Source organism: Triturus cristatus, chromosome 7 (assembly GCF_964204655.1).
Source record: "Triturus cristatus chromosome 7, aTriCri1.1, whole genome shotgun sequence".
NCBI classification, from domain to species: Eukaryota; Metazoa; Chordata; class Amphibia; order Caudata; family Salamandridae; genus Triturus; species Triturus cristatus.
In genome coordinates, this window is record NC_140590.1 from 1,660,422,862 (window position 1) to 1,660,446,738 (window position 23,877).

The 23,877-nt window shown below is 42.2% G+C and overlaps 1 protein-coding gene across 1 annotated transcript in view; it reads right to left on the reverse strand.

Annotated features, from left to right (window-relative positions):
* Positions 1-23,877, reverse strand: part of SLCO4A1 (solute carrier organic anion transporter family member 4A1) — a 641,539-nt gene that overhangs the window by 465,736 nt on the left and 151,926 nt on the right. The window contains exon 2 of the mRNA XM_085619749.1: positions 8,975-9,943. Within this exon, the coding sequence (XP_085475875.1) occupies positions 8,975-9,800 (826 nt within the window). The 5' untranslated portion in view covers positions 9,801-9,943. The remainder of the gene's footprint in view (positions 1-8,974; positions 9,944-23,877) is intronic.

The window sequence follows — 23,877 nt, forward strand, 5'->3', positions numbered from 1 at the left end:
AGGCATATCCTACGAAAGATAATACTGCACTCACCACAGCTAAGATCCTTTTGAAAGAATATTTCCCTAGATTTGGGATTTGTAGAATTTTATGGAGTGATAATGGACCTCATTTTATTGCACGTTATTAAATTGATTACTGAAAGTATGGGCATACGTCAAAAATGTCATGCTGCTAATCATCCACAATCTGCCGGCTTGGTGGAACGTTATAATGAGACTTTGAAACTTAAATTAGCTAAGGTGCTGGCATCGACAGGGCTTAAGTGGCCTGATGCTTTGCCATTAGCCCTCATGCCTGCACGTGCAGTGGCACATAGCAAGTCTGGCCTTACGGCCTATGAGGTGGTTTTTGGGAGACCAATGAATGTATGGGATCCCCCACGTCCCAAGAAAATGAGAGAATTTACAATCTCTCTTTGATTCACCAACAGGTGTGAGACTCACTTCCTGACAATTCTGAAGGTCCTGGGCACTCGTTACAACCCGGTGATTGGGTTGTAACAAAGAATTTCCTCGCTGGAAGGGGCCTGAACATGTCCTTTTGGCAACACGAACAGCAGTCCGAGTTACAAACAGAAGGAATTGGATCCATGGCTATTACTGCAAGAACGTGCCAGCTGATCTGACTCAGATTATGGAAACTGAGAAAGCAGGAATTGCACACAATATTCTCAGCAACAAAGAAAAGATAGACCACTGTTTTGCCTCACCTGAAGAACTGCTGTTTACTGATCCAACAGTAACTGGAAGAGAGAGGTACAATCTGAGACCTCGTGCTACCCACTGAACGAAGACTTTGAGAAAAGGGTGCAGCGAGTCAGGTCCGGTTAGAGGGCCTACTTGGCAGGAGACTCTGTGCTGCAGAAGCTGCCGAACTAGGTTTGGTGCGGTTTGTGACATGGATATCCTGAATCCGTGAAAGAACCCAAATTTCTGAACTACGATTTGATTTTTGTGGCAAAAATCTGTCCCACAGTATCTGAATGGAGAGAATCAGAGGGTTTTCGGTGCAGAAAACCCCTGCCACTATTCGAGTGTTCATCAATCTACTTTGCCCAGGACTGGAGATAGAGTCAGAACTTTCCACTTCTAGGCCAAGGAATCCGGTCAGAAGTAAGATAGCTTTTTTTTGCCTTGGCCCACAGCTTCAGTTCCCTGATTTTTCCCCAACTGGATTTTATAGGGGACCCAAATTGCATCCTTTAAAAATGGCAATATATCTAATGATCCTTCAGGCTGTAGGGAATGAACTTGTGGATGATCTTTCTTGGATACTTGCTATATTGACTTCCTTTTGCTTTTCTGTGGTTTTGTTCAACTGCAAGTCTTCAACGATTTTTGATTTGTTTTAGCTTGGACTTTGAGGTGAAAATATTGTTTGATTGTTTCAAATGTTTGCTTTCTTTCTGAAATTCCCCATTGACTGACATATGCATTGGACATAAACTATCGACATTTTTGAAAAAGAACATTTTTGTGCAGCGTTTTTAAGAGACAATACAGTTAAAGACATTGTTGATTTTTGGATGCCAAATATGGAGGAAGAACGCCAGGATATTCAACACCTTATGTCGAGAGCGAAAAAATGAAAACGGATGTCCATTTCTTTAGCAGCAAGTTTAGTTAGTGTTATAGGAATTTGTGCGATAGCTTGGTTTTTACATGTGAAATTTCCTGTACATATGCTTGTACTTTCAACACCCACACCGTTTGAACATTACCATTTTACGCTGTCAACGTTAGATAAAAGGCATAGACTCTCCTACAAGAATAATTCATTTATTCGAATGTTACATTATACTCATAGCATTATTAATGTTTCTAATTGTTGGGTTTGCGGATTTTTACCTGCTCACCAGGGTGCAGGGGGAACTCCTCTCATCCGCTCCCATTCTCCCACAATGGTTGTCGTGCTTGGTTTGCACTTTTGTGGGCTGCAAAAATTAGGGGCGTTTCTAAAGCTGATGTAGGTGGTCTTAAGAAATTGAATACACAATGTTACCCAGATGATGATGGTAATCCGTAAGCAAAGGGATCGGAATGGGAAACTGAGGAATATGCTGAAGGTACCTCTGCCACGAGATATGTCTTTGCAAGGACACGGACTAAACTAGAGAAAGGATTCCCTATTATAACAGAACAGACACACGAGCCCCCCTATGTGTAAAAAGTTTTGGTCCCATCTTTGTAGGTAATAGTGATTGTAACACTATATTGACTATAACAGGTCCAACTCTTAGTAGTTTTCTAGCATCCCAAAATACATATTTTATTTGCGGGAATAAAGGTTATTTCTATCTACCTCCAGGATGGTCAGGGATATGTTGCGTATCTTTCCTCCTACCTTCCGTTTATTTAGCTCCAGCTTCTTATCATAAGACTGGATTATCACCTCACAATCCTTTATTAGCTCAGACCAAGAGAATGATAGATATTAAGGCAGTTATGGATCAGACTGACACCTCATTGCAAGAATATGTTGACGTGAACTTGGGTATGTTTTTCTTTGTTGGTCCACCTCTTAATAGTAGGAACATATGAAGACTCACTAGAGTAGTTGAGGCAGTAGTTAATCAGATTACGACAGCTCTAGGTAACATCACTGAGGATCTCCAGGCAGCAAGACTTGTAGTTTTACAGAATCGTATGGTTCGTGGGGGTGCAGGCCAAATTATCGGTGCCAGTTACTGTGTTTATATACCAGACAATGCACCTTACGTTTATCAGGCCATTTCCAAATTACATATAGCAGCCGAGATACACCAAGACACTGGAACATGGACCTGGTCAAGTTGGTTCTGGGGCATTGTTATGTCATGGGGATGGAAATTACTTGTCATAGCAGCCTGTATAGTAGGCGCTATTCTAGGTTGTTGCCTTTGTATTCAATGTATGCTTATTATATGCCCCCTCTCTACTTCTTTATGCACGTCCTGTATCCCTAAGAAAGTAGATATTTGTGATGTTAATAAGCAGCTTATGCCTCAGCAACAAATAGATAAATTTATGAAAATAGATACAGGAAGCTTGAACAATGCAAATAGAGCACCTTCAACTGTTACAGTATAACGTTGATTTGGTTTGGTACTCTTTAGGTATTCAGTATTCGCAAAGTTTTTTAATATATATATGTGTTTGAAATATACTATCAATTAGACAAAATGTATTTAGCAGAGGCTAAAAGGAAGGACTGGTAAATGGTAAAAAATGTATTCTGTTAACTTAGCCTCCGCTTTCAGCCATTTTGTCCACCAGCCCCATTTTGTGTTTCTGCGGGGACATTCGTGAAGTCAGAAGTTACGTGTTCACTGAAAGCTGGTTGTATTGATAAGGCTCCCGTGTCACAGTAAGGAGACCTGCCCTGGCGAAGGGCCTAAGTGAACAGATGCTTTATCTGTTACCCACCAACGCCTGTAACCTCTCTTGTCTATCTACAAAGATGACGTGGGTAGGGGTTTATCAGCATTCCACAGTTCAGCATGTAAGCATAGTGTAAGGGGTTGTGTAACAATGACAAAGGGGTTTTAGTGCTTGTCTTACTGTACCAAATGAGTATAAATACTAGGTTTGAAACCGTACTGGTCAGTTCCCTCTCAGGCACTTGTAGTGTCTGTATGATCGACTCCTCTCATGAGATGTAATAAACTTGTGTTTCGTTCCACTCCAGTGTCGATCCTTATTTTGTGAACCCGTAGACAAAGGGTGTCCCTGCACCAGTGAGACTGATTGGAATCTCACTTCTACAGTTATAGTTACTTGAGATAACTATAACTGCTGAATTTCTATGGTTTTGTGTGTGTAAAATATGAATATAACTACAACGTCCCTGTAACCTTTGTTTTTTTCAGAGAATGTCTAAGTTTTTTTTACTCTATTTCCTAACTATAACTTTTTCCAGTGAAAAAATATATATATAAATATATATGTTCATATATATATATATATATATATATATATATATATATATATATATATATATATATATATATATATATATATATATATATATATAGAGAGAGAGAGAGAGAGAGAGAGAGATCGAAGTTTGCTTATAGGAATCATTACTAGTTGCCTTTGGATTTCATTCTGTCGTCCTGGAAGACTAAATATGAGCATGGCTAGGAATAAACGTAAATGCAGTAGAGGTCGAGTCGACGATTGGCTGATTTCTAGAGTACAGTCTAATTCTTCCCTTAAGCACACTCATGCCTATGTCCTTTTTTTACCAGCTCTGTGGCATTTTAGTTTCTTTCTCAAGGGGTGTGAGTACATGGGGTTCCCGAAATCATTTAAATAAATTGTTTCTCATTAGAACTGAATAAAGAAGATAGATGGAGATCGAACGCTTTGAAGATTACAGGTTGCTCCATGCCAACTTCCTGTCGCAGGTAAGTCACAGCAGCATTTCTGGCATGTTGAAAGCTGTAGAATCGATGTGTTTTTGCACTGGTTCAAGACTTTTAATTGGGATTCCGATAAAGGAAGAACAAGGAAGTCTTGTGCTTCGTTGATGTCCTTAGAGCTCTGGATCTAATCTTGTTCCTCTTCTTTGACTAATTTGATCATTTAACAACATGAACTTCTTTCTATCTTGGAAGATCGACCCTTTTTACTATGACTCACAGGGCATTCTATGTTGCTTCCATGAACTGCCAGGATTTCCGTCCCTTCTGGGAAAGCACTGAAACATGAAGGCCACTCTCAAACCTAGGGTGGACACATAGCCCACTGAGGTACAGACAAACACTATTAGTGATATACGCTCCATTGTAGATTCCATCTCTCAGTGGTATATGGTGCATTCCTGGCCCCACCTTTCACTTGAGTATATTGGCATTGTGTACTCCTCTTTCACTGGCATAAGTGGTCTTCCTATACTCATCTGACAAAGGTCTGAGCGGTCTTCTTCACTTACCACTCACTGGCATGATCTGTGTCTATTATTTTCCTCTTACTAGTTTGTACTACCTCCTGGTATTCATCGCTTACTAAATTGGTTGTATGCCTGTATAAGTGTCACTTGAGCTGCCTTCCCATCTCCCTAAAGTCACTTGACGTCCTGTACTAATCTCTCTCTGATTTGAGCTGTCGTCCAGCACTAATCCCACACTGTGATGACATGCCTTGCAGCAATCATCTTTCACTGGTATGATTTGCCTCCATGTATTCAACCGAGATTGGTACAGGTAGTCTTTCTGTACACATCTATCACTGTCATGAGTTGCCCAAGTGAACTCATCTCTCACTGGAGTGAGCTGTCTTTCTGTAATTGTCACTCACTGGCGAGGGTTGTGCCTTCCTGGACTCACCTCTCAGTGATATGATCTCTTGCTAATTTCTGGAAGTCATTGCTCACTGTATGGAATGTTGTTCGGTACCGCACGTTCACTTTTCACTGTTACAAGCTCCAGTCCAATATCTACATTTTACCCTTGTGAACTAAAATGTTTCAGAAGAAAATGAGCATTTGTGAAAAAAAATATTGCTTTTGTGTTCACTGTTTGCCAATGCATTAGTGCAGACATACATGGCTCGTCTTTCTACTAATTTTTTAAGCTTTCCTAAAGCCAGGTTACCAGATAGTGTGAGAAAGACAACCATTCCACAGATTTCTTGCAGTAGAGTAGCCTCCCTTCACGTCTTAGGAAGCCTTTTCTACCTCTAGGAAAATGGAAATCCCAAGTGACACAGGGTAAGCCTAATTTTCTGTTGCAATTATCTACTGAGTAGCAAATAGAGGATTAAAAAAAGTCTATCTGTCAGTGATATAATCTAGGCGATGCTTATGTGAAATATCAAATCCTGAGGGCTGGAAATTGGTATCCAACTTGGTAAGATCTGCTTCAAGCTCTGATGGGCAAAATGAACGACACAAGAATGGCTCACTGACCTCTTGTCATCGTTATCCTCAAGGATAAGCAGTAACAGCCTCCATGGACACTTTTTCTAAACAATTTGATAAACTGCTTGAGTAATGGTTACTACGTAACAAGTGAATTCAGTTTTTAGTGCTGTGGCATCATCTAGTTTTATGAGCAAAGGCATATTTCGGAATCTATATATCATTCATTAACTCAAGATCCACCTTTTTTTAATAAACCGATGGCATGTTAAAGGTCTGTGCCAATGTTATTAATCGGTAATGCTAATTAACGTTTAGTCTCTCTGAAATACGTACTAGATGTATCAGAATGATCTGAAAAGAAGAAGTACCACTGGAAGTATGATACCCCTCATTTTTTTCATGTAATATTAAATGATATTATGGACTTAACTAGATCCATACTTATATTATATTAATCTTTCCAAGCTAGGCGCTCTAGCTCGTACCCTTATTTGGTTCTCTGTGCACAGCCTGTGAATAATATATGAGGCAATCTTTGGAAGGGTTATAGCAAGCATGTCTCCTCTCTCATGTCTGATCCTCAGCAGAATTTTAGTGAGAGCCCACAGGGATTTTGCTGCCTCTGTGATATGACCACAGACTCACAAAACATATGGGATATATCAGTACAATATGAGAAGATGTCAGGAGCAACAATTTTAGCCCCCTCAGTGACATATGACTTGTATAATTATTGAGAAATAAACAAATCGCCTCTGTTGATAACGACCCACTTCCTCCGCTCCGCATTTGGTGGCTGCACTTGAGTTTTCTACAGGGCAACAGAATGCTATCTATTTGCATAATCTTTCTTTCCTATGAGCTGGGATACTTTGACACATGATAAAGAGGCCTAAATGTCACCATTCCTGCTGTGTGTAACTATAGCACAAGTTTGCAAAAAAGCACGCAACATAAAATGCGTACAAAGCGACAGAGTGAATATGTATTAAGACTTTTTGAGAAATCCAATCTACTTGTGAACGATTACAGGTAGAGTTAGGGCTTCGAAGAGTGGCTCCCCTGAACGACACTGCTTTCTGCTTCTGGTGGATATCAGGAAATCAGGAATCATTTATTTTGAAGGGGTCAGATCTTTTATAGAGTTTTTATATGCATAGATATGCTGCAGAGATAGACAAGTTACATACTTACTTACAAGCCCTGTGCACACATTATCTGTGATACAGCTGCAGGACTAATTTGATTCTTCAAACTGATCTCATTTTTGTACATATTTGTATTTAAGTGCAGTAATCGTTTAGAGATCAACCACCTACCGAGTCCATGCCTTGGAGTCTTTTTTGGCACAGCCCTTGAAGCATTTTAACCCCTAAGCTCTATCAAAATTAACAAGTGTTAAACATTATAAAAAATTAATTATAAATTCGTCAGAGATTATAGTTTATTGACACCTGACATATGCCATGGTGGAGAAAATAGTAAGCCTGGGCAGGGAACTCTGCTCCACTCGCGGAGTTTGTGGAGTTTTCCGCACTCCGTGTTATGCGGAACTCGTGGAGTTTCGAAAAACTCTGCTCTGCTCGTTTTTCCTCGCTTGCACTCGACAACATCCTCCCGGCAAGATTTTTCCTCATTCGCACTTGTCAACATCAAGTTGCGAGCGGGAGCGGGGAAAATCAACCTCCCGGCGAGATGATTTCTCAATGTGGGTGGTCGGATTTCTCAATGCGAGTGGCCACATATGCTCAAACTGCTCGCGTTGCGAAACCATCCGTTCGCGATCAGAAAGCTGCCACTCTTGTAGAAAATCTACTCGAGCGTCAGAAAGGAAGCAGCGCCCGCTTGCACTGTGCATGGTGCCATTCGTGATAATTTCACAGCGAGGACAAACATCCGTCGCTTAAAATGACTGCGAACTGCATTTCTCTAACGCACTCCGCTGCTTGCGGAGCTCTGCTTAGCGCGGTGGCGTTTTTTTTGCACTTTTGCAAACTTTGCCCAGGCTTAGAAAATAGCGAACCGTAACTGAACTGCTCATCCATCCTCTTGTAATGTACCTACTTGTGTACTTCACTGTAAAACTACTAATGTTTGCATTTCCACCTTTAGAAGGTACACATAAAAAGATCCTCATTATGTCCACAACCACTGGAAACCAGATCTGTCTGCTTTTAGTCGACTGAAGACTTTAGATGAAATCCAATAATCCACAAATGTCATTTGATCTTCTATGGCTACAGAAACTTTCTTTACAATCTAAAGGAGAGTGTTAAGTACTTGAATCATACTTAGGAGTCACACCGATTCTCTGAATAAACTACCTCACATAGCCAAAACCAGTACCAGTACAAAAATAAACAACTATCAACTATGTCTCAAATTGTATATTATATGAAGGTGACCATTTGAAATTAAAATGTTCAAACATGCAACATATCCATGTTATTTTACCCATATCTATAAAAAGTGGTGGCTGCCAGCAGGGAAAGGTGGTGAGCAGCAATAAAAAATACATTAAAATGAAAACTTATCTGCTGCCTCTGTGCTCTTCTGCTTCTGATTACAGGCTCCACAACTTCACTGCGCCAATCCAGATGCTGCTCTCATGCTGGTAATACTATTACCTAACATGAGAGTAGCGCTGGGATTGAACAGAGCGGGCTGGTTTTACGCTCCCAGAGGGACTGGGAGCCTGTGCCGGCTGTTCTCCATGCTATAGCCTGGAGATATCTAAGTGTACATGATGGTTTGGCTGTCCTAAGGCAACCATGCAACCGTAATGCACACTTGCAGTGCCTTGTGCTAACCACTCCTCCTGCTGCTGTCAGAGCATGGCCCGCCCTCAAGACTCGGTTCAGGCTCCATCATGTAAAATAAAATGATAATAAAACTGCTTTATCATCATTTGATTTTACATGTTTTTATCTGCTGGCTGAGGCCGTGGGGCGACACTCCTTCACCATACCGGAGGAGCGGCTGCTCTCTATAATCCCACAAAAACTACAGAGTAAAAGTATCCTGCGGCCTTGGTCAGCTGGCGTGCAATCACTGGCTTTCTATTTAATGAACATCACAGTTACCAAATCCAAAATGTTTCCCTCCTCCAAAGGCCATGTGTCTTACCAATGTAAACCGGAGAATAGTTGGACTTCACATTTTCATCTAAATATGTCACTCCAAGTGTGTAGAGTGGTGTTGCCCCAACACCATGAAGGAACTGTCCAAACATGAAGAGAAACCTGTAGTTAGATAGACTGGATGCACTCTCTGTACAGTGCAAAGTCTGGTTGGAATGGCACATGCCTGTCTGTTCGGAGAGGTGCACCTCGTATTGGCTAGTCATAAAATGGGGTAATGCAAACACTACAGAGCCAATTCCCATGATCAGTGCCCCCCAACCTAACCACTGAGGTTTGTGTCCGTTGCCCCCAAAGTAGCTGACGAAAATCAAGCAAACACATGCAGCAATGTCATAGGAACTGGCGATCAGCCCACTGTGATAGCTGCGAAGGTCAAATCGCCGTTCTATGGAGGTGATGACAGTGTTGATAAAGCCGTTGACGATCATACCCTGCAGAAAGGAAGCAACACAGAGGAAAAATAGCACTCCTTTTGGTGTATTAAAATACTGTAAGAAACTAGGTGTATAGGCGCCCCATCCACACAAGTACTCCTTCTCAGATGGGACAAATTTAATTCCACATGGTTCATCACTGTCGTACTGTGTCTTCTTTGTGGGTGTTCCATTACAGAGGGGTTTACTGTAGGAGTCTGAAGGGCTGCAAGAGCTGGAATGTAAGCTCCCATTGCACAATGACGTGCTGTATGCTTCGTTTAAGCTCGGCGAGTCCGATTCAAACCCATTGCCAGGAGAGGAGCCATTGAAACACAGAAGATCCTTTTTGGATTGATGAGAATTTTCTATTGTCAAATTGTGTGGCATTGCCATCAACAGAACGTTCTAGGCTGAAAACTGCTTGATTTTGTTACTGGAGTAGCTGTGATGGTCACTGAGTGTTCATTCACCAGTCTTTTAAAATTTGTGGAGCAGACCTGAATAAAAATCTTCAGAGAAGCTGTATTTCAATAATTCTGCAAAAAACATAAGAATACAAAATTATAAATCATAGGTTGAAAAGTATTTTCAAAGAAGCAGAAAAGTTTAGGTCCGAAAGAACCCACCTGGGCCATCCAGTATTTTTTAAATAACAGCAATTGCTATTTCTCTAGAATAAACGCCAATGTTCTGCTGTTGGATTAACACAAGCAGTGAGAAAAGCCAGGCTACTCCTCATATCAAACCTATAAGCTACAGACAAAGATCAAACGGTTTGTTTCAGCACAAGCAGAGAAATGAGAGTTGCTGCGCCTACACTAGAACTTTTGAATGGTAGTCTCTAGGACTTCCAGTGACCCAGAGGACACCCTGTGTAATTACTTCTGAATATTTTGTTTTCAACAAACATATGAACAATTGTTACTTACCTGTAAACAGGTGGTTCTCCAGTATTGGTGTCTTTCATAGATTCACATGCTTGAATATTCCCCGTCGTCGGAGTGGGAGTCCCACGGTAAATAATATAGCAATATATACAGCCATAAATATATATATATATATATATATATATATACATATACATAAGTAATCATATAAAACAGAGATATAAGTAAGTAATAACATCAAGAATGTCCCTATATGAAATTTCCATAGATACATGGAAAGAGAAAAAAGACATTCATAGTCTATCTGTCATTATGTTAGTCCGAACTCCGGCCAATCAGGCGCCAGCTCCTCTCTAGAACCTTCTCCTCAGAGCTCCTCACCTCAGATTTTCGTAGCACCATAGTTACTCAGACTGTATGAGGAGAAAAGAGCCTCTGAAGGGAGGAGGGAGGGTCGCATGTGAATCTATGAAAGACACCAATACTGGAGAACCACCTGTTTACAGGTAAGTAACAATTGTTCTTCTCCAGTATTGGGGTGTCTTTCATAGATTCACATGCTTGAATATAGAATAGCTAGCAGTAACAATATCATTGTTTCCATGATCACACAGCTTCTAAATTGTAATGACAATCAATCTTCTTATGCATATGACAGTACTGAATAACTGTAACAGTATAAATGCATCATTATGTCAATTATAAATGGAAACAATATGGAGGAGGGAAGGAAGAGGCTCATCTTATTTAAAAAGATTGCGAAGCACTGCCTGCCCAACTGCAGCATCCTCCTCGTTTAAAGTTGTCAAGCAATAGTGTCTTGTAAACGTGTGTCTGCTCGACCACCTAGCTGCTCTGCAGCTCTGATGCAAAGGCACTCCAGCAAATAAAGCAGTTGAGGAAGACATTGCTCTGGTGGAGTGAGCCCTCAATGGTGAATGCAATGGCTTGTTTGCCTTTTGATGGCAGAAGACGATGGCAGCTGAAACTTAACGTGCAATAGTTGGTTTCGTCACTGGACGACCTTTGTGAAAGCGTCCATAAACTATGAATAGTTGATCAATCCTTCGTAAAGCAGCCGTTCTGCTGATGTAGAATGTTAAACCTAGTTTCACATCCAGGGAATGTAATCTCTGCTCCGTAGGAGTTTGCGGATAGCAAAGAAAGTTCTTAAAATCACTGGTTCGTTAATATGACAGTCTGAAGGCACCTTCAGCAAGAAATTTGGATCTGTACGCAATACTACAGAATCTGGTTTGAACTGTAGGAAAGAGGTGGATTTATTGTAAATGCATGAATGTCACGGACGCGACGTGAAGACGTTAGCGCCCGAAGAAAAGCCACCTTCCATGTTAGATACTACAACTCGACCTTGTGAATCGGTTCGTACGGTGGTCTCATTAGTTGAGCCAATACGATGTTCAGATGCCACAATGGAGGAGATTTGCAAAATAACCCCTAGACGAATTGATGGATAATCCTTGAAGAAACAAAAGGGAAGTTGAACCATCCTGACGGAAACGGAAAATTGCCGCCAGAAAAAACCCCTAAAGGTTGCATGAGAGAACCCGGAGTTAGCTAAATGCAAGAAGAACGGTAACAATTGTGCTGGTGTGGAGTGAAAACGGGTGCACCCCATTAGATGCACACCAGTGGGGAACACTTTTCCACTTTAATTTGTACGTTTTCACCGTAGGAGCCCTCGCCTGAGCTAAAATGTCTCTACAGTCCTGTGGAATATCCAAATGGGCAAATTCACAGTGCTCAGGTTCCAAGCTGATAAGCTCAGTGAGGAGGGATTCGGATGACCAATTTTCCCCTTGTCCATCGTGAGTAGATCTGCACGAGGCTGTAGAATGATTGGTTCGGATTGAGACAGTAGGAGTAGCTCTGAGAACCATGCCTGCCGAGGCCAACGGGGGGCTATAGAAGTAGATGGCAAGGTTGCCTCCGCATCTACCACAGAAACTCGAGGTACGAGTGGGATTGGGGGAAGAAAAAACGTAGTCAAACAGATCGTACCAGTCCATCAAAAGGCATTGCCCAGACATCTTTTGTGGGGATGCCAGCTTGCGTAATCTCGGCATTTCCGGTTCTCTAGTGTGGCAAAGAGATCCAGCTGTGGGCGACCCCATCGTTGAAATATCCTCTCTAGAGTTGGTTGATGCAACTCCCATTCATGGGTCGATGAGGAGGACCTGCTCAGGGAATCCGCCAGGATATTGGATACCCCCGGTCGATTAACTGCTGCATATCGTGATGCGATGGTTGATAGACCAATCCCAAATCGACTGAGCTAGTCGAGACAGTTTTGGAGATTTTATCCTGCCCTGCTTGTTTATATAGTGCATGCAGGTTGTATAGTCTGTCTGTATCAGGACTGATTCTCCTTGGATTAAAGGATGAAAAGCTTTGAGAGCCAGCAATATATAGCCATGAGATCCAACCTGTAGAAGTGCCAGGTTTTTTTTTTTTTTTTTTTTTTTTTTTTGACATATTGACCATTTTCCTTTTATTGATAAAACCTCCAAATGAGCACCCCATCCTTCCAGAGAGGCGTCTGTTATTGTCATGTCTGGTACCATTGTCAGAAGAGAAATGCCTTCCGTTAGATTTAACGGTTGCGTCCACCACCTTTGCGCCAACTTCATCCGATCTGTGACGTTTACAACATCGTTTAAAGAACCTGTAACCTGGCGTTCTTGGACATCCAGTACTCCTTGGATGGGGCGTGTCTGTAATCTGTAATGAGGGATCAATGCAATGCATGATGACGCCATTTTCAGAAAGGACTTCAATATTCTTACAGAAACGGGTCTTTTTGATCTGATAAGGGTTACCAGTCGGAGAATTTTTTGAAGACGGTCTTGGGAGAGAAGTGCCCTTGCTGACACTGTGTCTAAGGTTGCTCCCAGAAAATCCGTGCGATGAGAAGGCAGTAGATGGGACTTTGTGGTATTTATGGAGAGCCCTAAGGCGCGAAAACATCTCCTGTCAAAGATGTGTGTGTTGTAGAAGTTGAACTTTCGATTGCGATTTTAGGAGATAGTCGTCCAGAAATGGAAAGATCTGAACCCCCTGGAACGTAGTACGCTACCACAGGGGCTAGCACCCTTGTAAACCCTCGAGGGGCCGAGCGCAGTGCGAATGGTAAACTTTGAACTGGAAAATCCCCTCGACCCACTCGAAAACGAAGAAATTTCCGATGTTGTCATAGTATGGAGATATGTAAATATGCATCTTGGAGGTCGATTGTTTCCATGAAATCTCCTTGTGAAAATAATCGCAAGATCTCTACATGCGTTCGCCTACGAAAAGAATGTCTCTTTAGATACCTGCTGAGAGCCCTCAGATCTAGAATGGGCTTCCATTCCCCCTTCCTTTTGGTGATAAGGAAGAATCGGGAATAAATCCTTTCCCTCTTTTGAAATCTTGGTACTACTCCTATGGCTTCCTTGTGTTATAGAAATTGAACTTGTTGTAACAGTTCTTTGATATGAGCCGGTGGCAGTCCGGTAGGTGGTGTGGGTGGAGGGAATTCGATGAACTCCAAAGTGTGACCTCTTGCTATAATTTCCAAAACCCAACGGTTCCTTGTATGGAGGACCATTGAAAATAGCACCGATAGATTCGATCTCCAATTTTCTGGGACTGATGGAAGTCATGTCTCTTAGGAGTGTAACCCTTGTAAGAGGATTTTCCTCTGTAAGTCTTGGAAGACTGCTGTCGAGAAGTTTGCTGTTGGTTAGAGGAATATCGGTTTGAACCCTGGTTATAAGGTCGATATTGATTGATTCCTCTTCGAAAATAGAGGAGGTGCCGCGTCCGCGTGCACCCCGAAAGGGTTGTTATCAAAATTGCAATGTGCCCAGAGAGCGAGCAGTATCTGTATCTTTCTTTATCGATTGGAGAGCTTCATCCACCTGATCTCCGAATAAAACCTCTTCTTCGTCATATGCCATGGTCTTTGACGGTTCCGGCAGTTGCTCAACTAGTGTTGACATATCCGCCCATACTTGACGGTCCTAACGACCCAGGATGGCCAAAGCATTAGCCGCTCTCACCATGGTGGAAGCCATCGAAGAGAATTTTCACCCTATGGCATCCAAACGACATCCACCACGATCAGGTGGTGCAGTGATCGTAGATGCAGGGTTTCTAGCCCGGCGTGTGACTACAGAAACTGGCTTCGCTTCACCAGTGAGGCACGCTGGTGCTCCTAATGGTGATTTGTACCTTTTTCTCCAATCTAGGCACCCGTGCTGGAAGACTATGAGGCCTCCATAATCTTTTTGCCTTCCTCCCCAATAAATTCGATTATAGGGATTGTATGTGTTTGTTTAACAGGCTGATCTTTGAAATCGTACAGGAAATAATCCTTCGTTAATTTGAACGTTAGTGCTGTCCTATCCCTTAACTGGTGGAACTTGCATATCAACAGGTGGTGAGTCACCAGGTAGCACCGGAGAGGGAGATGGTGTTTGGGCATGATAGTTATCCCACTCCGCCATACCATCATCATCATCATCATCAGCATCGCCACCATCATCGAGAATCTCACCATCCTCCCTGTCCTGAGGAATTTCTTCTTCTTCTTCAGTATCATGAGGAGGTACTGTCCGAGTTGAAGAATGTCTCAGCGGTACTGTAGGTATTACCACAGAAAGTATTGGAGCCGGTACCGGTTCCGATATAGTTGTTGGCACCACTGGAGTAAGCGGAACCACAGACACTTGTGGTGATAAAGGAAAAACCGCCGATTATAGTTGTCACAACCGATTCAGCTAAACCTTCTTCTGAATCTTGATCTGAGTCAGTGGTAAAACAATGGTTAAGGAAGGCGGGAATCCTCCACCGATATAACCTCACCCGACCTTTCTTGTCAAGTACTCGGTGGTAATGGTAATAAAGGAACAGCAGCAAAGGACGAAGTAGTCGCTGAATATGTCGAAGAGATTTGGATTTTTAATGACCTCTGTGCAGAAGTCGTCTTTTTTAAACCCTTATTTTTACCGATGAGACTGCAGTCGACGGGCTCTGAGGCATAGAAGGCTATTGAAGAGATCTTTGTAGATGGAATCGTCTACGGAACCATCGTCGACGGAAACCACCATCAAAAGATTCATTGCCGATGGAACCATCGTCGACGGAATCATCGTCGACGGAACCACCGTAGACGGAACCACCGTAGACGGAATCACCGTAGACGGAATCACCGTAGACGGAATCACCGTAGACGGAATCACCGTAGACGGAATCACCGTAGACGGAGCCATCGTCGACGGAGCCATCGTCGACGGAATCATCGTAGACGGAGCCACCGTAGACGGAGCCACCGTAGACGGAATCATCGTCGACGGAATCATCGTCGACGGAGCCATCGTCGACGGAGCCATCGTCGACGGAATCACCGTCGACGGAGCCACCGTCGACGGAGCCACCGTAGACGGAGCCACCGTAGACGGAGCCACCGTAGACGGAGCCACCGTAGACGGAGCCACCGTAGACGGAGCCACCGTAGACGGAGCCACCGTAGACGGAGCCACCGTAGACGGAGCCATCGTAGACGGAGCCATCGTAGACGGAGCCATCTTTGAAAAAACTGGAAAGTTGAAAACCTCACTAGCCTGAGAACTATGTCTCGTGGGCGACACAGCAGTATTCAAAGAAGAAGAAGTGGCAGATGTCATAGTCAGAGACATTTTCTTCTTTTAAGGAAAGGAGTAGGTAACTCCTGTACACTACTGCGTTTTGAGGCTGTGTGGGAACGGCCAGAAGTAAAGTTTTCTACCTCAGAAAATTACTTCATATTTATCCTTAAGTCTCTGGAGCCACAACAAGAGACGGCCTTCCCTGTCTTTCAGAGTTTTTGTAGAACAAATTCTACAGAATTTATATTCACCCACTTCATGGTAGGGTAAAGACAGTAAATACACTTACTGTGTGGATCTTCTGAGAATAACGTAGCTTTCCACAAAAGAACAAGGTCTAAACAAAGACTTCTTACTTGAAGTCATCCTGAAGAGAAAAAACTGAGCAGAGCTCAGGGAGACTCCCTTTCACACGACGTGCGGTAGAAAATCTGAGGTGAGGAGCTCTGAGGAGAAGGTTCTAGAGAGGAGCTGGCGCCTGATTGGCCGGAGTTCGGACTAACATAATGACAGATAGACTATGAATGTCTTTTTTCTCTTTCCATGTATCTATGGAAATTTCATATAGGGACATTCTTGATGTTATTACTTACTTATATCTCTGTTTTATATGATTACTTATGTATATGTATATATATATATATATATATATATATATTTATGGCTGTATATATTGCTATATTATTTACCGTGGGACTCCCACTCCGACGACGGGGAATATTCAAGCATGTGAATCTATGAAAGACACCCCAATACTGGAGAAATATGTTACTTAGCAAAGCTCTGTATTTGTACTTACATGTGAGTGGTCATCAGGTTATAGGGAAGATCCCATCTCTTTGGAATTCAAATCTGTGACCACAAACTCAAACTATTTACTAGTAACCACATGGACTCTACATCATAGCCTAAATCTAATGAAGCTAATGAATTCACTTTCCATTAAACATTAAGGTATTACATAAATTACCTTTTTAATCCTTGTCAATTGCACATTGAGATACGGAAACTAAAAGACATAATGGAGCTTGCAGATCAGGGCACGCAATGTGTTGTTGTGTGGTGGTCTAAATGTCAAGAATGACTAAGCAATGCACCCTATATCTCTCCTGTGTCCAAAATGGAGGCAACATTTTCCCATGAGAGCCCTCACAGTGTTCCAGAACCATGAGCTTGGTAAGCTAGTACCCGGTGTTCAGGAATGTACATCACCCATTACTGTTGTCAGGGACCTTAGCATGTATCATTGGTGTACATGGCATGTGATTGTGAGATCTGTATAGCTTCTGACCACCCTGCCTTACCAAGGGGACTTACAGAAATGAAGTGAAGAAACATGGTATTATATAGTTTGATAAATTATAAGCCGTGTGAAATGCCATAAAAATTGTTTACAGCCTGTGTGAGAGCACGCATTATTTAAGGAAATTTTGCTGAACCCCAATAACTTCTGTGGCAAGTTAGGCTTGGCTGGGCCACCACAAATGTATTGGAACATTTCATGAGTAAACCTACAGATCTTCTGAATTTTTACTGTATGCATGTGAAAATTGTGCATTCAATTTGTCATTATTTTTTTTTAAGGAGGAGAACCTTCCTCTAGAGTATTTTCACTTGCTCACATGAAGCTATTTGAGGTAGGTAGTCATGCACTACCACTATAAAAGATCATCAACAATGCTTGCAGGCGGATTTGGTGTTAATACCAAATACAGTGGGTGACGCCGGTAGAGCTGGCATCTCTGCAATGGAGTACCTCCCAGACCAGAAATTACCATAGGTTGTGGAGCTGGTATCTGTAACAGTATCCCTACTCAGGTTCTTTCACTGAACTCTTTTTACTTTGGTGCAGTTTTTCACAATCTGTATAAATCTCCATATCCATATTTTTAAGTACGACCCAACTTATTCAATAAATACTCTCACACTAGGTCTTTGTTTGATTTGTTGTCTCTCTTATTGTTTTTTTGAAAGATTCTGTATCATCATTTCACATAAATATGTAAACAAATGCCACATTTTTCAATAATATAAATATGTAACACATTTCACTGTGACAATGTACACATAATTGAAACAGATTCACAATTGAGACGATAACTGACAATATATGGTTACATAACTCACAAAAAACCAGTCCATAAACAAAGAGACATGTCTTTTTACGTTACACATATATAACATATATTTACAACTGCTTTTTTCCTCTAAGTATTTACAAGTGATTTGTTCCTCTAACAGATTGCAAAAGTGCCTTATTGGGGTATCATGTGTCCTATTCTTGTTTATTGTTGGGACCGGATACCATTGTGTCCTCTCGCTTTTTTGTATACTTGAAAGGTTCTAGTAAGGTCAGAGTTATTAGTAGATACGTTTTTGTAGCGCCCTTAATCATGCTTTCTACCAGGTGCCTTGTGTGCACTTGTTAATTGTTCGTTTGGACTCGACCTTTTTTATGGAATACACCAACGCGTTTCGACCTTTAGTGGTGGACCTTGCAGATATTTATGTGGAAGGTCTTCTTCAGAGCCATGTAACCTTTTTTTGGACACTGTGGATATATTAAAGGACATTTCAAACATTCTGGGGTGTCACATGAGGATTACAGTGTAGTGATATTTTTACCGTGATACTGTTGCTCACATACCGTGTTTTCTGGAAATATTGAACATTTTCTTAGGGTCTATTCTAGACGGATATGGCGTCGATATATCGACGACGTGTTCATGCTGTGGAGAGGATCCCCTGAAACACTACATGAATTCCACGAGTGGCTGAACAACCGAAACCAAGATATTCTGTTTTCAATAAATAAAAGAAAGGAAGAATTCAACTTCCTAGAAGTCTTAGTGAAACATGATGAAGGGGCAATATACACCACCCTATACACCAAACAAACTGATAGGAACACGTTCCTCCACTTCTCAAGCTTTCACCAAAGGAACCTACTTGAGAATTTACCGTACAGCCAGTTCTTAAGAATCAGACGTAGCTGTACAGAGAAGGAGGACTACTTCATTAACGCAAACATCCTGATGGTGAGACTGTTGGAAAGAAACAACCCAAGGAAACTGCTCAAAAGATCCCTCAAAAAGGCTTGGTACACCCAGAGGGAAGCATTACTGGTCCCCAAAAGTCGGGAAAAAGAAACACCGTTGGGTATACACATTTTCGGGCATTACCAACGAGGTCAAGAAAATAGTCATAAGAAATTGGCACACAGTAAAAGGTTTAGAGCAACTGAGAGAAGTACCACTCTTCGCGCTCAAAAGGAACAAGAACATTAAAGATAAATTGGTGCACGTGAATACTCAAGTGAAGAACCCGAATATATCTATCCAGAGTATGCTGGCCCTTCCCCCCATTAAAGGTCACCAGCGAGGTATGGCTTGCGTGGATCCCCCTCCATTTCCCTACCCAGAGTCCCCTGCAAATCTCAAATTGAGCTAGAAAAAATCACCTTTTCCTTACGTTTTAGCGTAGGATCGCTGTGCAGGCACAAATGTCCTACCACCCAGCGTTCCCCTTGTTCTCCAGAGTAAAATGATACCTCACTTGTGTGGGTGGGCCAAAGGCCTGTGACTGGGAAGAGCCCAAAACATAGGGATTAAGGGTATAGCACCGAGAATTCTAAGCGGTAAATTTAAAAATAATACGTTTTTAGCCAATTCTGCTATGGACACCCACACAAGTGATGTATCATTTTACTCGGGAGACTGAGGGGAACGCTGTGGGGTAGGACATTTGTGCCACCACGGTGATTCCACACAAAAATATGTGGAAAAGGGTTTTTTTTCAGCAAAATGTGAGGTTTGCAGGGGATTCTGGGTAGAGAAACGTTGGGGGATCCACGCAAGCCATCCCTCGCTGGACTACCCTGGGTGTCTAGTTTTCAGAAATGTGTGGGTTGGGTAGTTTCCCAAGATGCCCGCCGAGCCCAGGCCAAAAACCCGGGGACCCCCCTTGCAAAACCAGGTTGTATTGTGATAGGTAATTTTGATGTCACCTCAATAAACAAAATCTTCTTAACTTTACATTTGATTACTCTGAGGCAAATAATCTGAATATCAACTTGGAGAAAACCAAAACTATGACAATCAAAAATAACTTCAAGAAAACACCTGTCTGGTTTTGGGGCAAGACCCGCAAAGACTCAGCAATAGAGTATAAAATACTTGGGGGTGATTATCGACAAAGGAGGGCATTTTGCAGCCCAAAGGGATACAATCAAAAACAAGGGAATAGCCCTAGCAGTCTCGTTGAGGAATCTTAACTCTAAACTGAGCGGCCCCTCACTTGCCCCACTAGTCGAAGTAATACGGGCAAAACTCCTGCCTACAATAACCTATGGGAGCGAGGCACAGAAAGGGAGGGACTCCAAGATCTTGGATGATGTGGTGGCAAAAGTACACAGAATAATCTTCGGTCTACCAACAAGAGTCTCCCCAGCACAGAATAGGCTTGAGTTTGCTCTTGCACGACAAGGTGCAACAATCATCGTTTGGGATAAAGTAAGAAAATCCAAACCAGGAGCCCTAAATTGGTATTTATGGTCAGAACTACAACAGAAAAAAACATCACCAGCAACAAAATACCTACTAGCAAGCTTGACCTCCCTGAGTCTCATCGAGCTTTGGGAAACACCTATAAGCCACTGCCTTCTGAAAAAATAACAAAGAACACAGTAAAGAGCCGATCGAGGACAAGGCAGCCCTATCCAGAAGGTCGCACGGCTGGATGATCCTGAGCTCCTACTCCTCTCTCACTGCTCAAAAATATCTAGCCCTAGGGTTTGCCAAATCCACTAAAATACAATTGATGAGGTACCGACTTGTCTTGCTACCATGCATAAAGAACTATCCACACTGGCTAAAAAACCAATCCAACTCCAACTGTTGCCTGTGTGGTGCAGCACATGAAGACATGCTGCACCTGCTCTGCACGCGCAAAGAACTAACTAAGGGACGGAAACAGCTTTTAAAGCCACTTTTTAATCAGAGAGGTATCCGCACACGGAGGCAGGCTGTGCTGGCGTACTTCGCACCCGAGGACACGCAGCTGAACTGCCACCTGGTCAAATATCTGAGAATAGTAGAGAAGAGAATACTACAAATTCGAGATGCTGACCTCCGGCTACCAACTCAGAACAGAACAATATTATAGCCAAAAGGAAAAGAGTTGGATGTTGCCAAACAAATATTTTGCACTGATTTTTAGCAAACTGTCTTATAATATTTAAAAATAAATTGTAATTTAAAAATGAAACGCTATGAGATACTCCGTAGCAATGGTTTCAAGTAACTATGCTAAATAAAATACTACTTGATGTCGCCTCAATAGGTTTTGGGCCCTTGCTTGTCACAGGTACTTGACCCACCTACACGAGTGAGGTACCATTTTTATCGGGAGACCTGGGGGAACGCTAGGTGGTAGGAAATTTTGAGAAAAAAGTGATTTTTTCAGCTAAATGTGAGGTTTGCAGGGGATTCTGGTTAGGAAAACGTTGCGGGACCCACACAAGCCATACTTCACTGGACTTCCCCGGGTGTCTAGTTTAAAAAAATGTATAGGTTTGCTAGGTTTCCCTAGGTGCCGGCAGAGCTAGGGTTCAAAATCTACAGCTAGGCACTTTGCAAAAAAATGGTCAGTTTTCAATGTGAAAATGTGGTGTGTCCACGTTGCGTTTTGGGCCGTTTCCTGTCGCGGGCACTAGGTCTACCCACACAAGTGAGGTACCATTTTTCTCAGACAACTTTGGGCAACGCGGGGTTGGTGGAATTTTGTGGATCCATGCAGATTCTAGAACTTTCTACCACAGAAATATGAGGAAAATGTGTTTTGTTTAACAAAGTTTGAGGTTTGCATGGGATTCTGGGCAACAGAACCTGGTGAAAGCCAGACAAGTCACCCCATCCTGGATTCTCCTGGGTGTCTTGTTTTAAAAAATGTATAGGTTTACTAGGTTTTCCTAGGTGCCGGCAGAGCTAGGGTTCAAAATCTACAGCTAGGCACTTTGCAAAAAAAGGGTCACTTTTCACTGTGAAAATGTGGTGTGTCCACGTTGCGTTTTCGGCCGTTTCCTATCGCGGGCACTAGGTCTACCCACACAAGTGAGGTACCATTTTTCTCGGAAGACTTTGGGGAATGCAGGGTGGGTAGAATTTTGTGGATCCATGCAGATTCAAGAAATTTCCACCACAGAAATGTGAGGAAAATGTGGGTTTTTTGATAAAGTTTGAGGTTTGCAAGGGATTCTGGGTAACAGAAACTGGTGAGAGCCAGTCAGGTCACCCATCCTGGATTCCCCTAGGTGTCTAGTTTTAAAAAATGTACAGGTTTACTAGGTTTCCCTAGGTGCCGGCAGAGCTAGGGATCAAAATCTACAGCTAGGCACTTTGCAAAAAAAGGGTCAGTTTTCACTGTGAAAATGTGGTGTGTCCACATTGGGTTTTCGGCCATTTCCTGTCGCGGCCACCAGGCCTACCCACACAAGCGAGGTACCATTTTTCTCGGAAGACTTTGGGGAACGCGTGGTGGGTGGAATTTTGTGGATCCATGCAGATTCTAGAACTTTCTACCACAGAAATGAGAGGAAAATGTGTTGTTTTTTTTTACAAAGTTTGAGGTATGCAACGGATTCTGGGTAACAGAACCTGGTAAAAGCCAGACAAGTCACCCCATCCTGGATTCCCCTGGGTGTCTAGGTTTAAAAAATGTATAGGTTTGCTAGCTTTCCCTAGGTGCGGGCAGAGCTAGAGTTCAAAATCTACAGCAAGGCAATTTGCAAAAAAAATGTCCGTTTTCACTGTAAAAATGAAGTGTGTCCAAGTTGCGTTTTGGGCCATTTCCTGTCGCGGGCACTAGGCCTACTCACACAAGTGAGGTACCATTTTTATCGGGAGACTTCGGGTAACACAGAATTGTAGAGTAACTGTTATTACCTATTGACTTTCGATGAATTTCTGCCTTCCAAATGAAAGACAATGTGTAAAAAAGAAGTCACTTTGAAAAATGTTCTTTAGTTCTCATGCTAGTATGGGTACTCACAATTTTGGAAATGTGCAAATACCTACTGTTTCTAAATTCTATATTTTGTTCCAATTTCAGAAATACATAGGTGTCTTTCATCTCGATTTTTCACTGTATATATTTTCCCAAATGAATTGCTATATACCGAGTACATAATACAAAACCATTGCAAAACGCTGATCAGTAATTGGCTCTGGATTCGTTGGGTTCTTGGTGAAGCTACAAGTCCTATACATCCCCTCAACCAGAAAGGTACAGCGGATGTAACGGTATATTGCATTCAAACATCTGTCATAATTAGAAGAAGTTGCAAGTGAAAACTTTGGCACAAATGGCTGTTTTTTTCAACACATTTTCAATTTTTCCTATTTTCAATCATGAATTACTAAAATAAAGAAACCTTGAAGCATCTACACAAATGATCCCTTACTGAATTCAGAATTTTGTCTATGTTTCTAAAATGTATAGTTTTCCAGGATCCATTATTGCTTTCATGCCCATTTCTAACATTAACTGGAAGAAGGTTGAAAGCATAAAAAATAGTAAAAATAGGCTATGTCCCAGTAAAATGCCAAAACTGTGTACAAAATATGGCTTTTCTGACAAAAGTCAGTCAGTCCCTGAAAGCTGAGAAAATGGTGATTTATACAGATTGTGAAAAACTGCCCCAAAGTAAAAAGAGTTCAGTGATAGGACCTGAGTAGGGATAGTATTACAGATCCATGCTCCACAACCTATGGTAATTTATGGTCTGGGAGGTACTTCATTGCTGAGACGTTATTTTGATTCCAGCCTCCTCAGTCCTAAACAGAATAACTCCCCTTAAGGAGACCCTCTGTACAGCCGGCGGCACCAGTCGGCTGTTCCTGGAGTGCCAGTGGGAGTCACCCGTCTAAGAAACAC